The following is a 24,250-nucleotide window of genomic DNA, read 5'->3' as shown; positions in this document are numbered from 1 at the left end:
GAGAAAATGAAGTAGAATCGCTGTCACTGTTTTATGTATTTTATAGGTTCCAAATAGCGTAATTTGTTTTTCCATTAAAAAAAGGCTGAAGGGTTAATATTTCTTGATTTTTACGTTCTGCACCACACATTGTTGCCTTTAATGGCTATTGAATATAGAGTGGAAGTATAACTCAGAAGTGTGTTCTTACAATGCTAGAAGAATATAGCACTAATATATGGGAGAATTCTCTATGCTGTGGAAACCTTTATTGTCATTTTACTGAATGAAATTCAAAGAAGTTGTTTGGTGCCAAAAAAAAAAAAGTATTGAAATGGCTCCTCAGTGTTTCTCTGTATTAAGACATGCTTTATTGCCCCTCCACAGACCCTAGGGTTTTTTATTTATTTATTTATTTATTTATGATGACATAGCTATCATTAAGTGGAACAGTGATGGTAACTGCAGCGGGAAAAAAATATCAAAAAATACACACCCCCCACATAAAATTCTTTTCTTCGTTAACTTTCTAAATATTGAATGAGTACTATTTGAGTTCAGTGAACCAAATCTCAGTGTCTGGAACTCAATCCCATTGTATTCTTAATTGAATCCAGCAGAAAAATAATAATAAAAAAGAGAAATATAAAGAATATTTGAATATAGTAATAAAAACGAAAGTTGAGTCCTGGTCACCACAGTAAGAATTTAAAGACATATGTAACCTGATGTTCATGGAGCTGTTCTCCAAGGTATGTTGACTTAAGAAATGTGAAAGTAGTCAGTACTGCAGCTTTCTCTCTTTTATAAATGTAAGTTTCAAAAGTGTTGCTGCTAAATATTAAATGAATAGTTAAGGCACTATTTGGAAATTTCCATCTAGCCTTTTAGTTATGGCTGTTAACTTATTAGCTGTTGAAGTTTTTGGTACCATTTGAACTCTCAAGTAATGCTTCAGAAATGTTCAAGGAGATTTTTATGTTTTCCACGGTTAAACACTGTATTCCTGGGGATGTATTAAGGATTGGGCATATCACATTTCTGTGTGCAACCCAGTGGTTAACGTGCTTAACCGGTTGCAGCACTGGGTTAACACAGTGATAGGTTTGGCTTATTGAATGCTGGATATTAGCAAAGGTGACTGATAAGGTAGGATCTTAATCAGAAATCGTAGCAGATGGAAGAAGTTATTGCTCTTAATTATCTTGAGTCTCACGTTTACCTCTTACTCTCTAGGCTACTAAAAAGAATAAAACACAAACTGCTTTTGTACAGTTCTCAGCCAGCCAGTAAGTCTCCTTAAATTAAGAGAGGTTGTTACCTTAGTAGACACCACAAGTCTGTGAAGAAAAGTGTTGCAATAGCTCTTGTATTTAATTCTAAATTACTAGCTTCTGCTTTCTAAAGCTACATGGAAAAATAAATTCCTGTTTGGAATGCAACGTTTTTATTCTCTCATCCATAAGACTGAATTTATATTTTTCACAGGCTGCAGTACAGTTCTTTGGATAAAAGAAGTATAAAGTGCAGTCCTTGGCATGGCAGGCAGGAATCCTGATCCATTTCAGCCACTGTACGCGGGAGTTTCTTGAACAGGAACTGAAGTAGTGGTTCCATTTATTGACTGAGGATACTTTCAGATAGACATACCCTGAAAAAAAACATTATTCATGTGAAAATGCATCTCCTCTTAGCGAGGACAATTTTTTTCTTGGGCTTAGAAGTCTGGGGTTAGTGTGTGGATGGAGCTGTTGTCCTGGCTTTGTGCAGTGTGATGTCCGTCTGCTCTCCTTTTGTTATGTTCAAAGATGGAGTTGCTGGTAGCAGACACAAGGAATTAATCGAAGAAATTGGTAATCCCTTTTCTAAATGGCAACTTTGGTGCAGAGACTCTTAAGATAAGGCAGAATCTTACCAAAGCACTGCCAAAACTCAGGTAGGAACTGGCCTAAATTTTGTGATGATCCTTTCTCTGTAAGGAACAGGGGGAAGAATGAGGACATGGACTATATTTACAGTACTGAGAAGTACCGTGTTTTCTAGCCCAATGGAAAATAATTAGAATAGGAAATTGTCAAAGGATCTAGACTAGAACTAATGTATTTAATGTATACACCAAATAACATGAGGTTATTTTGAAAAGATGACCTCTAGGACTCGGAAAAAAATTCTCGGAAGTTCTAGCCTGTGTACGGTTTCTTTAGGAGGTCAAAGGATTCTGCTTATATACACCCCATGGAAGAGGAAAGTTATTCCATTCGTTAGTGCTGTAGCTTACAACCTGTCATCTGATTTTAGATCTGTATTCCTTACAGGGTTCCTGCTTGCCTTTCAGTTTCTCCATACCTGCTTTTTAAAACTGGAAAAACAAGTCAACCATTTATCTGCTTTGTCTAAATCTGAAGGCAAGTATTTCCAGGCCATCAGTATTCTGAGTAAATGCTGAAGTCTGCGAGATGTTTGGCCACTATTGTAATAGTAGCATGATAGATGAGTCGAAATTAGGTATTTATATTTTCAGCCCTAGCGACTTGAAATAATTTAGAAATGCTGCTGATGATCATGATGTGAAAACTCTTTACTTCCAGACAATTTAAGTAATCAATCTCAAGTGTACAAATGATGTAACTGAGGCTGGCAAAGTACCATCTGAAGTTCTCCCCCAAAATCTGCTTCACTGGTAATGAAGGCCACTTGTCAGACCTCAAAGATTCCCATCCTGTGCCTTAGCTGTTTAACTTTCTTTTCTCTAAGTGCCTCTTGGTGGTAGGTTAGAGTGAAACTCCCAAATTGTGTTAGTAAGTTGCTGTGTGCAAAAAGCAGTTCCAATTTGACAGAGCCCTAGTGCTTTGAGAGAAGCGACTGTGTGAAAATGAATGATTTCTGGTATCCTGTTGATACTAATGATGATAATGTAGGCAGTCTTTACTCACAGGATTAGTGTAGTGATTTCTGGTGGAGGGGGAATACTACGATGTGTAGATGCTTTTATGTGTATTACTTGTCTGACAGCATCCAAATCCGATTCTGTGAATGACCTCTTGCTAGTTTCAGGGTGTTGTGGTTAGGCATTAAGAAATATCTCTGCTTAGAATAGTTTGGCAAATAAATAGCAGCAAAAATAAAAGATTGATTATTAAAAAATGAATGCTATTTTTTTTCTTATGCATTACTGTATTTTTGTTTTGCTTTTGTTCAGCGTATACAAGGACACTGTCAGTTTTATTTCTATTTATACGGTATTTTTAGTAGCGTGTTCTGCTTTACAATCTGAAGTTATAATGTGGATTTTTGTCAAGGAAGTATTTGTAAGCCTTTCTTATTCCTAGGTAAGGGTGACCTTGTAGATATATATATTTATTTACCTAGAAAAGAAAATAAGACTCCAAAGTATATCTCATGGAATCTTTTGTTGTTTTTCCTTAATAGGGAAAAAAATATATCTGAATTGTAATGTTTTTTCTTCTGTAGAGGTGTGTGACCTATGATGAATTAGCAAACTTCACTACTTGCATGTGGTCTCCTGACAGTGAATACAACTTCCCACCTACAGAAAACTAATGTTTAGTTGAAACACAATAGTATGTCTTTAGATTTATTTGTTCTCCAGATGTACTCTGTCTTCTATTTATGGAAAAGTTGAGTGAATTGTGCACATACAAAATTAGACAGCACAGAACAGAATGAACTGTCCTAAGAGGTTGGAGAAAGTAGTCTGCAGGTTGGTTAATGCGTATGTTTTCTGGATCCCAAGGCTACTGTTCCTATTCCTGTTAATAAAATCACACAGTCCTTAGTGTGTGTAAATGCACTGTTTTTACTCATCCATCTTGCACGAAAGAGCTTATTACTTGCTTAGGCAGATTTTGGTTTGGTGTAACAGCTTCAGAAGTGTCAGCTTCTCGGCAGCTGCTCATTTTGGGCATAGCAATTTTGGAAGAAGGATCGTTCACATATTAGTTGATGACAAGCGATAATGGTTGAGTACTGCAACAATGTGTGGTATTGATATTTAGGTAGCCAGCACCTTTGAGTGGCTATTGCTACCAGAATGCACCCTTTTGTAGGTGTAAAGTTGTATTCTGACAGAATGAGTGCTTTACTTTCCCGCGTTCCAAAACCAAACAAAAGATAGATCTGACACAGTGAAATTCAAGTCCTTCTGGTTACCTGTTCCTGGCTAGGGAAGGGAATTAAACGTAGAAGAGGGCTAGTTGAAAGACTGCTGAAAACTATGAAAAACTTTTCTTACTCTTAAATCGGCGTTCTGACCTTTCTTAAATAAAGAGCGTTACAGTATAGTATGTAGTAAAATTGTTACTTGCTAGGGAAGAAAATTTTTCCCTATTGCATCTATTACGCTAAGGACTGCTTTGTATTGATATAATTTTTTAAAGCTCTCCCTTTTGAGTTTTAAACAAAATAAATCCAAACCCCGCTCAACCTGCCAAACCAAAGTCTCACAGGAGATTTAAGTCCCACAGGTGTTTGAAGTCACAATTAGCCATCACTGGCATTTTATTTCTTAATTTGCCCTTCAATTAAGAAAGAATAAAACACGACCAATTTGGAAAAAAATTGTTCCTCATCTATATTGGAGTATTTTTGTACATGTTAATTGGCTATGTATTTTTCTGATGGCTTTGTGCTTATGAATTGTTATGTATATACTGGTATGGTATATGTTACTAATCTTCAAAGAATACCCAGCAACTAGATAATGAAAAATGCTTCTGATTACGATGTGATGAACTTCTACTAGCTAGTTACCTTTATTCAGTCCCTTTGACTCAGACATGAAAGTGTCTCAAGATGTGGTAATTCATTTTTTACATATCTGCATACCAGTATCAGGAGAGGTTTTACAGTGGGCTCAAGCCCAGAGGCACTTGATTTGATATTTTTAATTCATTATTGATAGTAGATTTTTCTACCACGGTAGCACGCTTAACTTCCTTGCACTTTCAAAACCGTAAGATTTTTTTGATAATTATAAGTAGATGAATTTTGTCTTGTTATATGCCATCTTAGAGTTCAGTTAGAAGACACTGAGATAAATGTTTCAGCCTTCAATAACGCTTTAAATGGGTAATGCTACGTACTTAAATTAATGGTTTCTTCCACATGCATTAACATGTATCTAAATGATCTAAACCCCAAAACCCCTCACTACAGGAGAGATCTTGATATTTGCTCAAGCTCTTTCATAGATTTCTTGCCATCTGAACTTGCTGTGTAGAACAACAACAGTGACTTTCCAAAACTCTTTTAAGGTACGCTTGAATGTAGACAGTGTAGAAAAAGTAATTTTCACTTTTAATCCATGTCCCGAGGAGTTCTGAGAGTGCCAAGTAACTTACGTTTACTTAGATTTCCCATTACTTTTAGGTTCCCTTTTAGTACTTAAGAGAATTGGTGAATTAACAGCCTTCTGGAATAAAGGTCTTGGTTTGTTCCCAAACAAGCACTACCACACTGAATAAGTTAGCTTTTCCTGGTCTTCCCTGTTAATGTGTTTGAAGACTGATGTGGGCAGAAAAATAGATAATTTTCTTTCCATTTATTCCATTATTTCTCTCGAGAGGCTAACTTGATGCATGATGGGGTGAAATAAAGGAGAATACACAGGCAAAAGTGGTCATGCAACTAATTTGGGACTTCTACTGAGAAATGGAGTGCAGCAATTATTAGCCCTTACCCCTTCATAAAGTTTTCAATTGGTTGCTAAGATTGTTTTGACTACTAGCAGAAGAATCAATTTGGCTGTAAGTCAGGCTTAAATTATGAATTGGGATTTTGTATTTTCTAGCTTTATAACAAATGGGCTTGACCTGAAGGAGGTCTAGTTTAGAACACGGTCTTTGAATTAAAACCTTGTGCACAAGTGTTTCTTTGTCCTTTTGAAAGAGTGAACAATTACTGCAGTCACCAGCTTATCCTGTCTGTAAATATTAGACAGCTCAAATTAGGCATTAAAGATACTTATACAAGCTAGTGTGTCATAGAGGCTACATTATCCAAGTTTCCATGTTATGAAGGTTGAAGTATCTTTCCGCTATACATAACTTAAATATTTTGAATTTTTGTTAGGGTTTGTGCCATTAGTTACAGGTGCTAACTGATGTTGGACTGCTATAGCTTCATTTGTGATCTGTGTAAAGGTCTTTATTTAAAATAAAATCCCAAACCCCCTAGGAAAACCCAGCAAGTCTTTCTTCAAAGTGTGAAGTTATTTATTCTTGTTTGCACGAGTAGCAATCTATCAGCCCTTGAACTGAGAAATGACAAAGCTGCCAAGTTATGTTTAATGAAAATTGGTTGTGCGACTCATGAAAATCTTCCATACAGCTTGTAGTAAGTCTATTATTTAAATGTTTTGAGTAAGTGCTATATGTATTAAGTAAGTGGTTCTGTCCTCAGTAATCCTTTTCTGGCCTTTGGAACTGTAATCTCTCTGGATCTGCGTTTAGTCACACAACTCTTAAATACATGTGTACAGAACCAAAGATGTTTTATTTGCATTCATCCCACAGAGGCGACATAGGCTACTGGTCATTGCATAGCACTAGTTGCCAGAGCTACAGGGATTGCTTTTATAATTCATAGATACGTTTGTGTTCCCAGGCTGAATCTGTAGAACCTAGTGAGCTTAAATGACTGATCTGGGCCATAGACCAGTAGATATTTACTAATACAAATTATTTTGGCACTGGAAGCACCAGAGAAAGAATATGCTAGTTCCTTTGTGAAATATGAAAACTGAAATATTAAACCGAAACAAACTGAAAAATGCAAGCTTTCTATATAGTTTGCTTGACAGTTCACTTCATCCAGTGAAAAGGTCTAAACAGTCAACAGAGTAAATAGTTCCGAGTTGCTCTTTGCAGTATGGTGGAAGAAGTCAAAATGAACTGTGTATGGTGGTTTCTGTGCAAAGCAGCAAGTTAATGAGAGTGCTGCTGGTTGTCCTGTGGTGGAGCTCGGGTGTGTGTGTATTTATATATATAAATCTAGTGAACATCTTGGCATGAATCATGTGAGATTGTACAATATCTCTTTCTGCTATTGAAGACTTGATTAATTTTACTCATGTAACCCATAGAATAATAATTTTGAAGTTATGCTTATATAGTACTGTCAAATATTACTTGGGAGTGGTTTTGGAATATAATATATGGATGGTACAAAGAAAGATAGCAGATGTTGCATCAAATACAACATAGGTAAGGAAAAGATAATTTACAAAGCCATATGGAAGTCATATGGAGTCATTTATAGAGCCATATGCTTTGTCCTGTCCTGGAGGGAATGCGTCTTTATACTTGTTGGCCCGGATCCGTAGTTCTTATGAATCAATATACCTTTATTGTCTGTGTCGCTGACTTGGAATTTCTTTAGCTTAAAAAAACCCAAAGCCAAGCCATCCAACCAAATGCCTCCTGTTTTCGTTGAGCTAATAACTGGGTTGCTACCCTGTATATTCTAATAATGAGGATTTTAGTTTTGATTAGACCACCTCGAACTCATCTGATGGCAATGCTATATTACCACATTGTAAAGAAAGGCAGTGTTATAATAAGCTACATTTTATTAGCAAAAAAAAAAAAAGGAAAAGGAGAGAGTATTGACACTATGCTCTGGAGATATGTATGCATGCTCTCATAAACGAGAAAGCATTCATTTTTCAGGAAGCTGCATGCAGGGACCTCTGCAGATTTTATAGACTCGTTGGAACTTGCAAAAGGTCCAGAGTTATCAGAGGTAACACTGTTTGTATGTCTGAATGTGTTTGGGAAAAAAATACTGGTAGCATGACCAAATTTGTGTTCTGAGGCAGTTTTGGCACAACATGTGTGCCAGTAATTGGAGTGACCCTCCAACAGCTGTATGGTCTCTCAAGGAACTCAGTTCTGGGATCTACTGTGTACGTCATTCTATGCTAGAATCTCTGTTCATCCTAGAAAGTACCGTGATATTTGTTGGGGCAGTTCTTTGGTATAAGCACTCTTACTAAGGCTTGTTGATTCAGTAGGAATACCTTCTTGAAATCAGTCACTTCGTTTGTTTAGTGATCAGTTACCAAATGCAGAACTGGTGTTTTACTAATTCGGGCTGAACAGCAGTCACAAAGCGGTTTTAGTGGAAGTGTTTTACTTTTCCCGATGTAATGGTCAGTCATCATCCATATGACTGGCAGCAGCATCAACTAGATTCTCTTTTGTCAGTTGCATTGTTAGCTGTGGTTGTCAGAGAAGGCGATTGCATTTCATCGCAATATGTCAGACATAGTTAATGTATCAGGATTTTCAAAAATACCTGGATGCTGTGTGTGTGTATGTGAGAGGGTGAGTTAAATGTAAAAGTCAAGACACAACCTCAAACTCGCACGGAAGGGATGAGGGAGGGGGAAGAGTTTTGTTAGTGACTTGGGACTTGCGTACAAGTTGTATGGAGTTTTAAACTTACTTTTCCTGTTAAGTATTCAATTTATTTTTATACTTTTCTACTGTTTTGCTTCAGCCATCTCAAAAGCATCCTATCTAACAACAGTTTGTGCCTGGCTTCCAGCAGGGCTGACATTCTCATAATTGATATGTCTATGTTGATGAAAAATTTCCCCCACTTGGATTCCAGCAGAACTTGCTGATTACAGGGAGCGCAGAGCACAGTAGAAAATCATACATTTTTAAAAATGTATTTTTTCTGTGTGTGACTGATCATTTCAGTAAATATCACTGTTGCTAGGTCTCCAAGTAATGAAAGCATTCTCCTGAACTCCAGGATCTGGAGCACAGCAAGCCAGTGATGCCACCATCACTGGGGTGCTGGCTAAGATGTCAGGAAGCAGACTCAAAGCTGTATTGTAATAACCTAGAATTAATAATAAGAAACTGGCCCCTCTCTTCATATGAGTTAATTGTTAGTATGGCTTCTGCACTATAACTTAGTAGCCAGGAACAAGATTTGTATTCACACCTCTGATAGTCCTTTTTCTGCAAGGTGAAGTCAGTCATGCAATATAGTCAGGAATGTCACTTGTGAAGGAAATCTTGCCCTACTCCTAACAGAAGTTTGTGTTTAAATTGATTAATTGTATTTCCCTTCATTCTTTTAGCCATATTTGAATCTGTCTTAAAAGCTTTTATTAAGTATCTATAAAAATGAAGGTTAAGCTGAACTGAGTAGAATATTTTGAAAGCACCATATGAAAATGAAAACTGTGGCTTTTTTTTAAAGTAGACTTGCATCAGTTTGCTTTTAGAAAATTGTTTTATTACTTGTTAGAAGCTTATCGACATAGAAGTTTTTGTGGCTTTAAAAAATGTTACAGTGAATGAGACTTTCTTCAATTAGTCCCTTAGGACCGATAAGAAAATTATACATTATTTATTTTCTATAGAAATGAAAACAGTTGCTATATTGAATGTATGTAAAAAGATCAAGATGTAAGTTTAATTTCTTCCTGGAACTGTCATTATTTCAAAATTTAAGTTATTTTAAAAGATTTTTCAGTGCTGATATTATATGTATCTTAAGAAAAAGATAACTTTACCACATAGACTAAAAACATGTGACTACTAACCTGTGAGAATCACTGTACCATTCAAATTTCCTTTTATGAGAGTATTTGAATTGTAGTCTCACTAACAGAGAGGATAACTCATTTGTCAATATGAGGCCTGAGTTTACTATCAAATTCTGATATTCAGTGTCAAAATTTGCTAAGGAAAACAATTAATTTTACAAGTAATAATGAAGCAGACTCCAGCAAATTCCATACTGTTAAGAATCTAAATTTGAATTCATATAATTTTCAGGAATACAGATTTCTCCCTAATTCCTATGAACTGTGTATCGGCAAACTGTGTGTGCATATTTGTTTCAGCAATTCCCATATGCTTGCTTTTACAACTAAACAGTCAAAACAATGCAACTCCCATCCTCCTGGAGTCTGATTATCTGGGAGCTTTCATTATTCCAGTTTCCAGTTGCAGTAGCTTTGCCAAACACAGTCTTGGGTTTAGACCCTACCTAATGGTATCTCACTATTACAATTGTATTTTTATTTTCTTATAGAGAGAAAAAAAAAAAAAAATTCCAGCAAGCTGAAAGGCTGTGTAACCATTTTGGTAATTTGGTGTTTATCTTCCCATGAATGCCTTATTTAGTTAAATGGTGACCTCAGTGCGTATTGGGCTATGATATTATTCCTGCTGTCAGTCTTGCTTTCATTTTTTGGCTCCTTCCCTGGGTTAGTATTGGCTCCTACAAGACATGAGGAATAACAAAAACATCTGCTGTCACCCCAGGAGGCTGGCAGAGTTTCATCCAGAGAGATGTGTGCTGCTGTTGATTGTATTTTCAGTATTCGGTGCCACCTCAGTTAATGGCAATAGTAAAAGATGCTCAGAAAGAAAGTGAAGGCTCTGAGCCAAACTTGTGGACACCAAATGACAAATTGTTATGTATTGGATGAGGGGGGGAACACCACAAATCCCCCCTGCCCCCCCAACCCCAAATCAAGCAAACAGAAAGTACAAAATGAAGAGGGGTGATACCTCCCTATCTCCTGAATGGATCACAAATCCTGTCTCAGCATGTGGTTTGTGTGTGTGCGTGTTTTTGGTTTTTTTTCTCATTAGACACCCTCTATTGAACTAATTGGAAGCTCAGAGACGTCTTTCCCAATCACTACTGTGTTAGGAATAAATATCTTAAAAAGGATGTCTAAGGAGAGCAGGACTAAAAAGGTTTAAGAAAGGTTAGATTTAGAAAAAGGCAGGTATAGACTGAAGGTTAGTCATAGAATTACTAAATATCTCAAGTTGGAAGGGGTCCATAAGGATCATTTTGTCCAACTCCTGCTCCTTGCAGGACTACCTCAAACTGAATCATGGGACAACAACATCATCCAGAAGGTCTTTGAACACGGACAGACTTGGTCATGTGACCATTTCCCTGCGGAGCCTTTTCTGGTGACCAACCACCCTCTCAGTGAAGAGCCTGTTCCCGATGGCCACTCTGAACTTCCCCTGACACAGCTTCATTTTGTTTCCTCCTGTTCTATCACTGGTCCCCAGAGAGAGATCAGCACCTTTCCCCCTGCTGCCCTCTATGAAGTCAACCCGTAGCTGGAGGTCACTTCGCAGTCTCCTCTTCTCCAAGTGGAGCAAAGCAAGTGACCTCAGCTGCTCCTTGTAAGCTTTGCCCTCGAGACCCTTCACCATGTTGGTCACCCTCCTCTGAACACACTCCAGTAGTTTGGTGCCCTCCGTGTGTGGAAGCGCCCACACCCCAGACGCAGGACCAGGGCGGGCGGTGGGGCAGTGGCCTCCCCCAGGCGGCTGGCGCTGCTGTGCCTGGTGCCCCCAGGGCACGGCCGGCCCCTCGGTGCCAGGGCACGCTCCTGGCTCATGCTCAACACGCCATCGACCTGAACCCAGTTATTAGTTTCATCTCTGTGCTTCTGTAGTTGTGGAAAAAGCGGTATCATCGTGAGCTTAGCTTCACATGGTGCTTCCCCACACTTGCAATCTCTTTTTTTCTAGGTTGTAATCCCTACGGAGATGGTAATATCCAGAGAGATGGCTAGTAGTGAATTTCAAGCTTTATTTTTTTTCCCTTCTTTTGATTGGTATTATGTTTAAAAAAGACAGTACAGACTTTCACAGGGTTTGCTTTCCTATGCTGACAGCTGCTATAGCTGGTCGTGACGGGAAACACGGCCAGGACCTTTCTAGTGAGGTCAGAGCTGTGAGATCTGGGAGCGAGAGGACCCAGCCATTCTCTCCCCTTTCTGTTTGAATTGTACCGGTGTCCATAAATCTCTTGAGAGGCAAGAGGGAAACTGCATTTAGCACCGTACTTGCAGAGGTGTTGCTGGAGTTCATAGAGCAGGAGAATTCACCAGGTGGTGCGTACTTAATGAGCGGCTCACAAAGGTCACGCTCTGACCTGTGAGAGCACCAAAGATTGGGAGGTTTGTTGGGGCATGTGATGGGCAAAGGTAGTAGCCTTAGGGAAAAAAAAGCCGATAACACAGAAAATAGCTCAATTACTGATTTGCTGGGTGTTTTTCTTACACTGGCCTCTCTTTTGGGTAATTGCTTGGAACCTTGTTTGAAACATTCTTTGCTTTATCAAAATGGAAATAGGGTTTGGAATGCTCTCCCAGTTTATAGCTTTCTGTTACTCCCGTAGTTTATCTGCATGAGCAGAAAACAGCAGGACAGGAAAAGATTTCTGTGGCACTGAGTGATTCCAGGCTAAATTCATATGGCAAAAGTAGTGGGTTGTTAGAGGAAATAAAATAGTTTATAATTTTTGAATCCTGAAACAAATGAACTGAGTTAAGGTAAGAATTTTTTTTTTTAATTTGAGTTTTTACAGCTCTTGTTATTGACCCAGTCAATAACAAGGAGACTTTGTTTCCACAGTGCCCTTTAAAATAGATTGGTAGTGTAGTTTTATTAGAAGAGCTCAGTACAAAAACCAGTAGTTATCTGGCCTAGTCTTAAGGAAGAAGCTCCCTACTTCGCAGGAAGTTAATTTTATTGAGTAGAAATCTTTTGCAACCTAGAGTGAGGACCGCAACATGTTTTTAGCTAGTAAAACAAGGCAGTTATGGCTACTAATATGGGCATCATTGGTAATTGAAAGTAAAACTAAAGTATTAGACAACACTTTGGCTGTATTGAGCACTTTACAAGGGTTAATAAAACCAAGCACTTGAATTATGCACAGTGCATCCTAAAACTAGTGAAGTTGTAGAGGGTGACCATGGTGAAAAATATCCTTGAATACTCTTAGAGCTGTGTATCTGCACGCAAAATGGGAATTGTGTTACATATGACTTCGGCATTTGTAACCTGTAGATCCCATTTCCCTTGGTAAACTAGTTTGTGAGGGTAAAAGTTATACTCTTAAGCTAGAAAATAAAGCTGTTCTTATAGTTCATGCTCCCCCCCCCAAATTTCCATGAGCTGAATCTGAAATTCAGGTTATATTTATTTCTCAAAGTGCATTTCTGAAATGCATCCTCTAGTTATACATATTACTTCAATGTCTTGTTACTGAACAAACTAGAGTCAGAATTTTGGAAGATGTGAATTAATGATGTACGAATCATTACTACTTTTTTCTTTACTAGGGCTTAATTAAGGTCTTTTTTATTTCAAGAAGTAGAAAAGGTAAAGTGTTTAACTTCATGTGATCCTTGGATGAGAATGTCAATGAATCTCATTCACAGATAAATGATGGGTGGCACCTGCATCTTGGAAGCTGTGTGAGGTAATTATGCAGCACTGTTAATGGAGAAAGACTCTAAAGCTTCAAGCTGATGAGTAGGTTCTGTAAAACAGGGCTTGTCAATAGCGTGAAGCGTGGCAGCCTTCTTTGATGAGCTGCTTGATCTTTATGCTGCTGCAAACTCTGTACCAGAATAATTTATATAAAATTTAAAAGACAAAACTGGAGTTCTAGGCCCTGCAATAAAGTTACCAGATTATCACAAAATTGCAAGATACAAACAAAGGGCATGGCTGATTTCCACCTCTTTCAAGATTGCAATTTCTGTAGTAGCATTAACTTACTACTGATCGCTGTCAACTGCTGTTCCCCTGAAGGCTTAGCAAATTAAAAGTCAGTACTCCCAGATGATTGAACAATTCTTATCCTTTGATTTCTTTCTTGCTATCATTTAATCTTGGAAAAAGAGCCAAAAATAAATAAATAAATTGACCTATTCTCTCACCTCTGTTCCTTACCTTTCCTGACCAGTGGACAATAACTGCTTGCTGTATCATGCATAATTTATGGCCTCAGTATTCAGAGGTAACATGTTTTTGTGATATATGCAGGATTTGCGGGTTTGATAAATCTTGAAGCCAAAAACTGCAGACTCATGAGAGAGAACAGTGTCTGCCTTTAAGCACCTCTCCTCCCTTCTGCTACTCATGCAAGTCTGCCAGGGCTGCTTCTAACAGTTCAGACTTCTGAGGGACTTCAAAGGGTTGCTCTTCTCATTTGGAAAAGGGCCTGTCAGAGCAGGAGCTTTGTCTAAAAGTTTTTGGACAGGCAAATTCAATCCTGGCATGAGCAAGAAGATTTGGACACAATTCTTCATGTTATGATTGCCAAGAATGGACATCATGTATCTTTATTTTCCAGTAGTCCAACTTCTCCTTGCTTACAAAAGCTATGTTCAATGTCACAGTCATGCATCAGCTCCTATCAGTGCATCACTGGTACACCCACAAGAGGAGATGATGATCTCTGTGCCGGTTAAAACTTGCTCCTGTTATTTAGAATGATGAGGTTAAGAAAGTCAAAGAGAATTCACTGAGCTTATTCTCGTTCTATATGGCATAAATAGAAATTAATAGAGCTGTAGTATGCAAGCCAAACAAGAATTGAGCTTTCCTCTCTTCTTTGCCTTAGATTTCAGTTAGTGTCTATGAATTTGCAGCAACTGTGTGTGTTTCTTTGCATCATAATGTACCAGCTGCTGTATTTGTAGTCTGCAAGTACCGTACCGACTTTGCATAATTTGGATGCTGACATTTAGTGTCTGGGAAGTGGACCAAAATAATGTATATTACCTAAAAGAAATTTATCTACAAGGTGTTTTTCTTCTTTCTTTTAGGTTTAAAAACTTCTGTCTACTTAATCGTTTATGTAAGGGAGTAATGAGATTCAGATTATACAGAAATGTTTCCCTAGCGGTGAGTAACCAATGAGGTCATAGGTACCGGATTAAATAATAGCACTTACCGTTTTCTTACAATGTGACTTAACTGGTCCTTTAGAGGAAAGGTTTAGTCCTTGTATTTTTTGGTTACCAGAGAGCATTGGTTTTAGTCACTGGTGTCAGCTGGATTGCTTTTCTGAATTTCCTACTACAATTGAGTCTGCATTTCTTTGTCTTCGGTACTTCTGACACCACAAGCAAGAAGGTATTATGAAGTTAATATAATGAAATAAAGTGCGCTGATTGCTAACAGGTAAAAGCCTTCTCTTGCGTAGTTGAGCAAGGTGGAGAAAAGTCTACAACCGGAAAGATGTATTGCGAAGTTTAATTTCACCGACAAAGCAGGTTGATACTTACTTTAGATGTTGCATTTGTATATATCTTTGAGTGAAATAAGCCTTCTACTTTTGGAACCTGTTAATCATCTATTTATATGTTGACTGTTCCTGAGAGAGAGTAGTTTTTTCAGCAGTTTTCTTATTCCAGATTCTACCGCATAATTATTTTGTAACATCTGCTCTCATAATTTAGATCATGTAGATCATAAAGAGTTTACTGGTAATTATTCTTTTAATGCATTTGATTTTGCCCAACTTTATTTTTCAATGCATTTTTCATCCTTTCACAGTAGTAAAAAAGGTGCCACAAAGTGATGATTGAAAAACTTGGAGTTGGGTATTCCTTAACGTTAGCAACAACAAAATTATAAGCAATCACCTAAAGTACTTCCTGTAATCAAGATAAATAAGTTAGGTGATTTTCCTGTTGTTTGTTGCTTTATTTCCGCATCGATTAGGACCTTTTTCTCACATTCATGAAGGTCTTTGAGGCTTTTTGGATTGCTGTGAATCATATAGCATTATGAATGTGAGTTAAGCACGAAGACAGTAAGTAAAATGTGGGTTTTGTTGAAGTATTGATATTTCAGAATGCTGTGTCATCTATGACAAAGAAATTTCATCTGGATCAATCACTCAATAGGATGTAGGTAGTTTGACAGTGTTAATTTCATGATAATGTCTGTGTTGGTTTTATTTTCAATTGTATGCTTTCTTTGATTTCCTTTCTGTTAGGTGGGAGGATAACAGAAAACACATGCACCTTTCTGCCTTTCTCTATGCTTCTCCATTAAGGATCCCTTTCTTTTCCAGACTTTTGGTAACTCCGTGCCATCTGATATTGCTTCATATATTTTTACATGTTTAGTTTTCATCATAATTAAGGTTAGTGATCTGGCACAGCTACTCTGAAGTTCTCTTTAAAAAAAACATTTCGAAAGAATGGCCTCAGTGTAATGCTTGAACCACAGAAAAGATGGTTAAAGACAAATATGCTCTTTTACATAATAATTGTTTAATCCGCCTAATGTACCTTTCTCTACGGTATGCAGGGACCACAGAATAATGACACGTCTCCTTTGATTTAAATTTAGTGCCTCTGTTAATAAAATGAAATGCTTGTTTGCCCTTTTGCCTGCCACTTCATAATTGAATAGGGTCTTTAGGGAATATTTTAATGTGATAATAATTTGGTCTTTGTAAAGGAAATTAATAAGAAACGCTCTGTTGACTATAGAAAAGGAAAATAAATATATGGATGTGGGCTAGATATTAGTTTGACTACTTGTGAAACATTTTCAGTGAATACTCCTAACCTGTACCTCACTGACTTCTCCTGTGTTTCTTTATTTCTGTATTGCAGACAAGAAGTTAACTTGTTATGTAGTTTTATGACAAGCTCACTAGTTATTTATTTCTGTAAATGTGGGCTGATATATATTCAGAAGTAAGGAATGAAAATGTAAGGATTTATTTTTACGAATAAAAAGAAAAGACATTGTTCACACAAACTTCTGAACTTATATGCAAAACTTATGTAACTATTGCTATAAACTCTTGCTAACTTGAACTAGGGATCATGGTTTTTACAAAAAAGCACTCCGTCCATTTTGAATGCTTGTCAGTTTGCGATTACTCTTCTTTTACTATAGATTTTTAGTTGTGAAAACGATGTTCTGCCTCTGTCAATCTCTTTCATTAAGTGTGATTTAAAAGAAAACCCCACAAAACAGCACTGTTTGATAATCACGTTGTGCAATCCTTCTATATTCCTCCCTTGTTTACTCTTCTATAACTTAAGTGGGCACTGGTTTTATCACCTATCTTTACTTGCCTGGTATCATTATTAAGACTGTGCTATTACATTGTAGTGCCTGGAGGAGTTCATTGCTTCCCTTTTTATGCTTCTGTCTTTGGTGTAATTGGCTTGGATAACTGTTTGGATAATAGTTTGCCAGTCCTTATCAAGTACACACACTAAAGCATACTGGTAATTCCCTACCCTATGCCTGCCTTATCTGCCATTTGTGTAATAAATAAAATACTTAAAATCTTAAATATATTTATCTTGGTAAGGACCCTCTGTGACAGAAACTACTGTTACTCTCATTCTGTAGCTGTGGGGTGAAGGCATGAAGAGACTAGGTAACGTGGCTAACGACTTAAAAAGTTTGGTGGCAGAATGGGGACTTCAGCATGTCTCCCAGTTCTTAGGCTGGTTTGGAAATCACTCAGCCAGCTTTCCAATTGTTCAGAAATAAAGTTTTGCATCAACGTGTAGAAGTTTTTAAACTGTCAACTGAACCTTTTTCTGTTTTCTTTAGATTTCTGAGAACATAGGTGTCTGGTTCTCACGTAAGAATACAAAACAGCATACCCAGGAACCCTTCATTTGACAGACTGTTGTGCTGTTGGTGGGATCATGGCTGGAACACTGTATTTTACTAATCTAGTTTCCCTGGTTTCTCAGGTCAAGGTTTTAGAGTTAATTCCTCTACTGCTGCAATTTTTGTCAGTGAAAACAATGACATGAAATGGGGATTTTATACAAGTAACCTATACCAGAAATATGAAGGGCACAGGAAGCAAATCTGTCAGGATTACAGAAGGTACGCACAGATGCAACAGAGAAGCTGGTCACTGGAAAGACTGTATTTTGTCTTGGAAGCTAGATGCTTCACAGTGAAGGATTTTGGTGTTGTGTTTTTGTGTGTTTGTTTAAATTCAGTCAGCAAAGAAAGAAAGGTTCTGGTCCTTAAGGACTAGCAAGGACCTTCTCAGTATTTCTGCAGGAATGCAGAGAACAAAAGGAGTAGTTGACTCACAGGAGTTTACCATCTCAGTTTTAAACTAAGAAGAAAAGTTTTGGAATCTATTTTGGACTTTTTTTTCCTTAACCTGCCAAATTACATAGCTTGTGAATGTTTTATGAGAGCAAAATGCTTGGCTATCTTATCAGCCATGTTTTCCACGGATCATTCTGTTTCCTTTTATTCAGTGGAAGGAAAATGTTTTTCTCTGCATCAATAATTAATCCTTTGAAACTAGCCGAACCATAGCTACGGTACGATAACTGGTGTCTATGTAACCTAATATTGACTCAGGACCTAATATTCAAAGCAATGCTGCGGATAGGCCAGCTTATGGGAGTTCGTCTTGGCTCACTTTTAGTTTAGCCTTTGCTTTCTCTTTGCTGTAAGATTTGCTCTTTTCAAGGGTGTCTCTATGTCTCCATGCAGCTATTCATTTCTCACATTCCCATCTGCTTTGTTTATGAGTGTTCCAGTGAAATCCTGTGTTTGCTCAGCTGTAGCAGAATAGGTGAACAGCTTCAGGTGGTTTTGGTTTGGTTTTTTTTGGTTGTTTTTTGCCCTGAAGAACTAGTAATTAGTAACTATTATGATGAAGACCACAGATGTTCTCCATCAGATATAGTTACCATCTGCCATGGCAATGAATTCAGTAGGTACCCGACGTCTTGACATAGACTGTATGTTGCCAAGCTGCTGAGAATGCAGCAAAATATTATTTTTATACAAATTTAAGACCCCTGTTCAGAATTATCAAAATGGTGACAGAATGTATCCAAGGCCACGGTAGCTGAATTACTGATAGAAGTCTAATAATGTTAAAGTCTGTGTTTTAAAAGTTTGTCTAACAGAAAGGAGAAACAGTCTTATATTTAAAATTATTCCTCTTCACATAGCATGTCTTAGGAGCTTTGGGGAAGCAGTTGAACAAAAAGGAAAGGACTATAAAAATAGATCCCCCATCTATAAGAGTGGTCAGTATGAAAGCATTGTTGATTTGATATAAAATATTTTGTAAAATGCAGGCTGTAGGAATGGAATGGTCTTAATTGAAGGGCAGTTAAAACATAGTTTGGGGAAGCAAGTTTTATCTTTATTATTACTGTATTATTACTGCATGCTCTGAACCAGGTGCAACTACCATTCTGGCAGGTTCTTTCCCACCTTGTGTTCTCTAGGATGGAATACCAAGGCTGATACTGGGATTGCTCCATTGGTATTACTGTTTTTAAATCTGCTTAAATTGAGCATGCTGCTGCTTTTTGTGTGATGTGAGCATGACTTCATGCCCTGTATTCTCATAGCAGTTGATAATTTGTGATTTTTGTGGGCTATTCATACTGCTCACATGTTAGATAAGAGGACTATCAGAAGTACTTTTCTTTGTTTCACCAGACTTTAACCTGGTTCTTTTCCTTCACATTACTTGCCTGTTTCCTGTGTTTTCTAACATATCTTAACAAGAGACCAAGTTTCTTGTTGTGAGTTGGTTTGTTTGGGGTTTTTTTTTCACTACCATACTTCAGAGGGTGCTTACCAGGTTGTCTTTATAGTGTCCTGTTTTTTTAAAGCTTCTAATAAAGCCAATTATTCTCAGATTATGTTTTAAGTTTTCATAATCATTTTCTGCTTTTATTTTTTGCAGCCCAGGGTTGAATGGCATGTGTGTGCATTAGTTCTATGTTTGTACAGATATTCTAGAGAGAGGTAAAGTGAAGCAGGCAGGACTAATTGTAAAAAAATGAAAACTCATTTTTAGTGTCTTACCCTTTTTGACATCTGCTTTCTTAAGCTAACTGTGTTTAAACATCCCAGTACTTGCGTAATGTAAGTCAGTATTTATTGTTGACAATACAAGGTAAAGCACAGAAGTTTCTGGTCCAGGTCTGTGTCGATGGAATTGGTAGAACAGTGAGTCCTGATTCCCGTACACCCCCTCTTATCTAACATGGATTCTCTTCCATTTTGTGATTAAGTTTAGGAAATTTATATTCCGCCAAGTATGCTGCTTCTCACTTAATCTACCTGAATGTTCCTGTCATCAAGTAATTAAAATAACAAACACTTTGTGAAACAACAGGTAAGCAGAGTAGATAAAGATACTATTACCTTACTTGTAGCTGTTGAGCCTGTAAATAATTAAACTATTACAGTCACTGTCAGGTTATTTTTTTAAGCACCTTTTTCAGGTGTTGGTTACTCAGTGCTTTCAGGTGAGGACATAGCGATGGAGCAGGACTATACGGTTAATAACAGGACTGATTTCTACACAGTGTAAATGAAAGCAGCCTTTAGATCTCCACTGATCTCTGCACCATAGCGTAATGGCTTAGGAATAAACTTTTCTTAACTGCCAATTAAGTGAACTAAGAAGCTAGCCGGGTAGATGGAAAATGTAAACTATCCCAACTGAATACAAATATGACGTAACAGCAACTAATCAGCGTATGAATTATAGCTACAATAATGGCAAAAGTTAGGCTTGGCATGTAGCTGATTGTGAGACTCTGCTCCAAATGATACCTTGGCAAGGGGATGATTGTTTTACTTACATTTTAATTAAGAAATAGTACGGGTGGGAGATTTTAATAGAGGTGAAATAAGTGTTAAAAATGTAAAAATACAGCTGTTTAGATGTATTACAGACTTTAATACCTTCAGAGAATGAAATGCTGAATAGGACAGTGACATCTTCTCCATTCTATTGGCAACCGACACTCAATACAGCAAAAAGAACCATAGGGTTTTAGAACCCTTTGAAAACATAAAAGCTACCTTCAATGAGGTAAATAGCCCGCTATTTAATTGAGTATTAGGAAACTTATTTTCATGATCTTATGAATACTCATGTCGTTACAATGGTTTGATATTTTGACAAAAAGGTTGGGAGTAGGGAAGGAGTATATAAACAACAGGATTTTCCCATGTTATTTCAAGTCGAGTACCATGAAGGGGATTTTTCCATTAAGCTCCTTTTGTTTAATGATCTGTAGTTCTGTGCCTTTCTATACCAAACTCCATCACTACAAATGCTTTTAGCCAGCTGTGCACCCCTGAGGTTTAAATAGGGGTGCTGGGTGGAAAAACTGGGGAAGCCCGTGGTTCCATCCTCGCTATGCTGATGACTTCTCTGGTGACTGAGTTAGGCACTGCATCACCATCTCGGTTTCCTAGGCGAGAGGAAGAGATAATTACACCTCCTTTACTATGAAAGCCACGTTCATACTTTTTATTCGGTATAAACTTGTACAGAGTATGGAAGCCCACTGTGCCATGCAGAGGAGGACCACGCACTATTTTCTGGCACGCACAGTTTCCAATCTGAAAGACAAGTTCTAACCATTAACAAAAGGCAGACAGGCTGGTGGGAAGAGAGAAATAAGTAGCATGTGTAAGTTTTCACCGGTCAGTAGCCCCTGTGGGGCTGGGGGCTCCCTGGGGGTGCCTGAGCCAGCAATGGCAGCCAGGGCCTTCTCCCATCACCGCAGCCAGGAGCGGGGCAGCCTGGTCGTCAGGGGCCTCCCTGGGGCCAGCCTGGCCCAGCAGTGAAGCTGAGGGCAACCAGTCGTGGGCTGGTGGCATAGCTGGTGTAGGACAGGGCTGTGGGGAGCCGGTGGCCTTGGGCTGGGCTAAAATGGTGTCGTGGGCCACAGGCAGTGTGGGCGAGAAGCCTGGTGGAGAGTGGCCAGGGTCAGGGAGGCCGGTGGGTGCCCCCAGCGCTTGGAGATGTGTCCCCGTTAGGTAAACAGCAGCATTTTGTTTGACTGTAATGTATGGTACATAGAGCCACACCATCCACTCAAAAAAAAAAAAGGCAAAAAAAAAAAGCTAGGCTTCTGTTTCATGGTTTATAAACAAATAAGTGATGGCGGTCAAGGGGTTTCTTTGGGACCGATCTATGTAGCTTGGTGGTGATGTGAGTCAAAAATTGTCCTTAGCCAAGCGTTCCCCTCCTGGGCATGCCTGGTGCCGTGCCTTATGCCACTGTCCTAAGCAGTGAGCTCATTCCTGCCGGTTGTACTCGGTATATATCTGTGCGATGCAGTATATGTCTCACTGCCGAGTGCAAAACATTCCTTTCACTGTATCCCAATTTGTCAGGGAACATGGCCCATTTACGCAAATACAAAATTGCTTTTTGCCTTCTGTCTGGCTATTTGCTTAGGCAGTGCACTGAATTGCTCTTGTAACAGAATAATTTGTTATTATCGATAGAGCTACATCGCACTCTGTGCTGTGATTGCTACGAGGAAGACGGAGCCCACGTTTCGGGAGGGGGACTCAACAGAGAAGAATCTGATTAGCTAATTAAATTGCAATACTGGGATTCTCTAAAAACAACTGTTAGTCTCCATATTATGTTTTTACTGTTGCTTTGCTGTCCTTGCTGACAGACTGAGGGCAGCTGCTGTATTAGTTCAGTACAGCTGTGAGGAAGCGCCCTTACCTTTCTGTCCAGCTGCGTCCTCACGGCCATCTCACAGCCACACGTTCTGGCCATCGTAGGGTCGTGTTCCTACGGTAGAAATAATTGCTGAATCGGCGTCAAGCATCTTTGCTTGTATAACTGCTCCCTCAAAGGGGATTAATGACAATTGATTTCCCGCTTAGTGGCCTATAGGCAGGTCATCTATAAACAAGATCTTTCAAGCTGTTGGGCTGTGCGGTGTGCTTGAAGTGCTAATGCAGATCTGTGGGTGCAGTTCCAGTGCTCGGCGCTCGCCTCCACATTGCATGTTGCTGCCTCCCCTGTGCTTGTTTAGCATAACTTGTCAAGTGTTCAGGAAGTCATTACTATTAGGCTGTCACCAAAGGCACGCTTGTGGCACAGTCTGATACTTTGCATGCGATCTGTTTTACATGCTGTACAATCCAGGCTGCCTTTTCCGATAGTTTCCCTTGATTTTTGTGCAGCGTGCGTGACTGTGGCACATAGCAGGCAGTTACAGAGCTAAACATCCTCTCTGCAGCATCCGCAAGAGACTGGTACGAATTCCAGGGTGTGTGACTCATCAGTCAGCTTAGTGCAGCTGAGGCTCCCCTTCAATTTCTAGCACTCCATTCTACGAGAGCCACTTAATGACAGAAGAATTCCTGTGATATATTAAACAGTTTCATTGAGACGCTGGTTCCCTGATAGCATGGCAGCTCCCTGCAGATTCGCTATGGTGTATTTTGTTCCTCTCACACTTGATAATTATTGGCTTGTTACATCATGCTTCTCAGTGAACGTTTACCCAGATAATTAATTCTAGTGAAGTAAATTAAAACTGTACGTAAATTATGTTCACACCTAGTATGCATTGTTTTGAGCCAATACATCAAATGGTCCTTTGGTATGTCTGATAAACTCATTTATTTGTAGCTTGATAAATGCATACATAGCTCTTGGCAATTTTGCTGCCTATAGGGAAGGAACATACAGCATTTTTGATGCTAACTAAATGTTTTTTAAGATGTAATGTCAAGGAGAGTATTAACATCTAGTAGCCTGGTACCTCATAGAACATTTTTATTTCTATTATTTCTAAACAGATATGGGCAAGTAGGTGCTTGATTTTGTCTAGAAAGAGTACAGGAAGACCAATTTGCTTTTTTTTCTTAGGATTTCTTATCCACCGCTGTAACACCGATTTTCACTGTCAAATTGCTAAACGCTAACTAACCCAAACACTCTCCTTGCAGGAGGCCCAGAAGATCAATGGTGGTGGAGATACACAGGCAGATGGGGCCTGCAAACCTACGGATGAAAAAGAGGAGAATGTGGCAGCAGAAGTGGGATGGATGACCTCCGTGAAGGATTGGGCAGGAGTCATGATATCTGCCCAGACATTAACTGGCAGAGTACTTGTAAGTCTTCTATGATATTCTATGTTTGTATTTTAACGGACAATTTGAAACAAATGCTGTGTCCCAGCATTAGTGGAGGATTTTGACTCGGTGCTGATGCAACAAACCAATCAAATCTTGAAGTAAAATTAGCAGACAAATTCCCACAGCAAGAGAGAAGCAAAGACAGCAAGTAAGACAAACTGACTTCCAGCCAACCCCCCCAGCCTATTGCAGGTTTTTGGCACCAGGATTTTGAGCTGTGCTAGAAACACTGAGTTTAGTAATTTCATATTACGTGGTAAAACTATAGGTCTGTTTTGTCTGGAAGTGAAATAGTGCTAGCGAAAATGGATGCCGACTTGGAAAATAAGCACAGGGTTACAACTGCAGATAGTGGTCAGAACTCTAAAGGAAAATCAAGTTTGATTTAGCTATGGAATGGAATTTGTGATACTTTAAATAGATTAGCAATGATTTCATCTTCTTTTGATCTTTCTTTAGGAAATCCTTCCAAGATGTGAACAGTTATCTATCAAATAGAG

General features: G+C 38.5%; 1 protein-coding gene across 25 annotated transcripts in view; it reads left to right on the top strand.

Annotated features, from left to right (window-relative positions):
* Positions 1 to 24,250, top strand: part of KCNMA1 (potassium calcium-activated channel subfamily M alpha 1) — a 505,717-nt gene that overhangs the window by 112,411 nt on the left and 369,056 nt on the right. For all 25 annotated transcript variants that reach the window (XM_055802251.1, XM_055802256.1, XM_055802243.1 and 22 more), the window contains one exon: positions 23,562 to 23,726. In XM_055802251.1, the coding sequence (XP_055658226.1) occupies positions 23,562 to 23,726 (165 nt within the window). The remainder of the gene's footprint in view (positions 1 to 23,561; positions 23,727 to 24,250) is intronic.

The sequence above is a fragment of the Falco peregrinus genome, chromosome 1, assembly GCF_023634155.1.
Source record: "Falco peregrinus isolate bFalPer1 chromosome 1, bFalPer1.pri, whole genome shotgun sequence".
In the NCBI taxonomy this organism is placed as follows: Eukaryota; Metazoa; Chordata; class Aves; order Falconiformes; family Falconidae; genus Falco; species Falco peregrinus.
The sequence above is the reverse complement of the archived record's forward strand: the minus strand, read 5'-3'. Positions and strand labels throughout refer to the sequence as shown.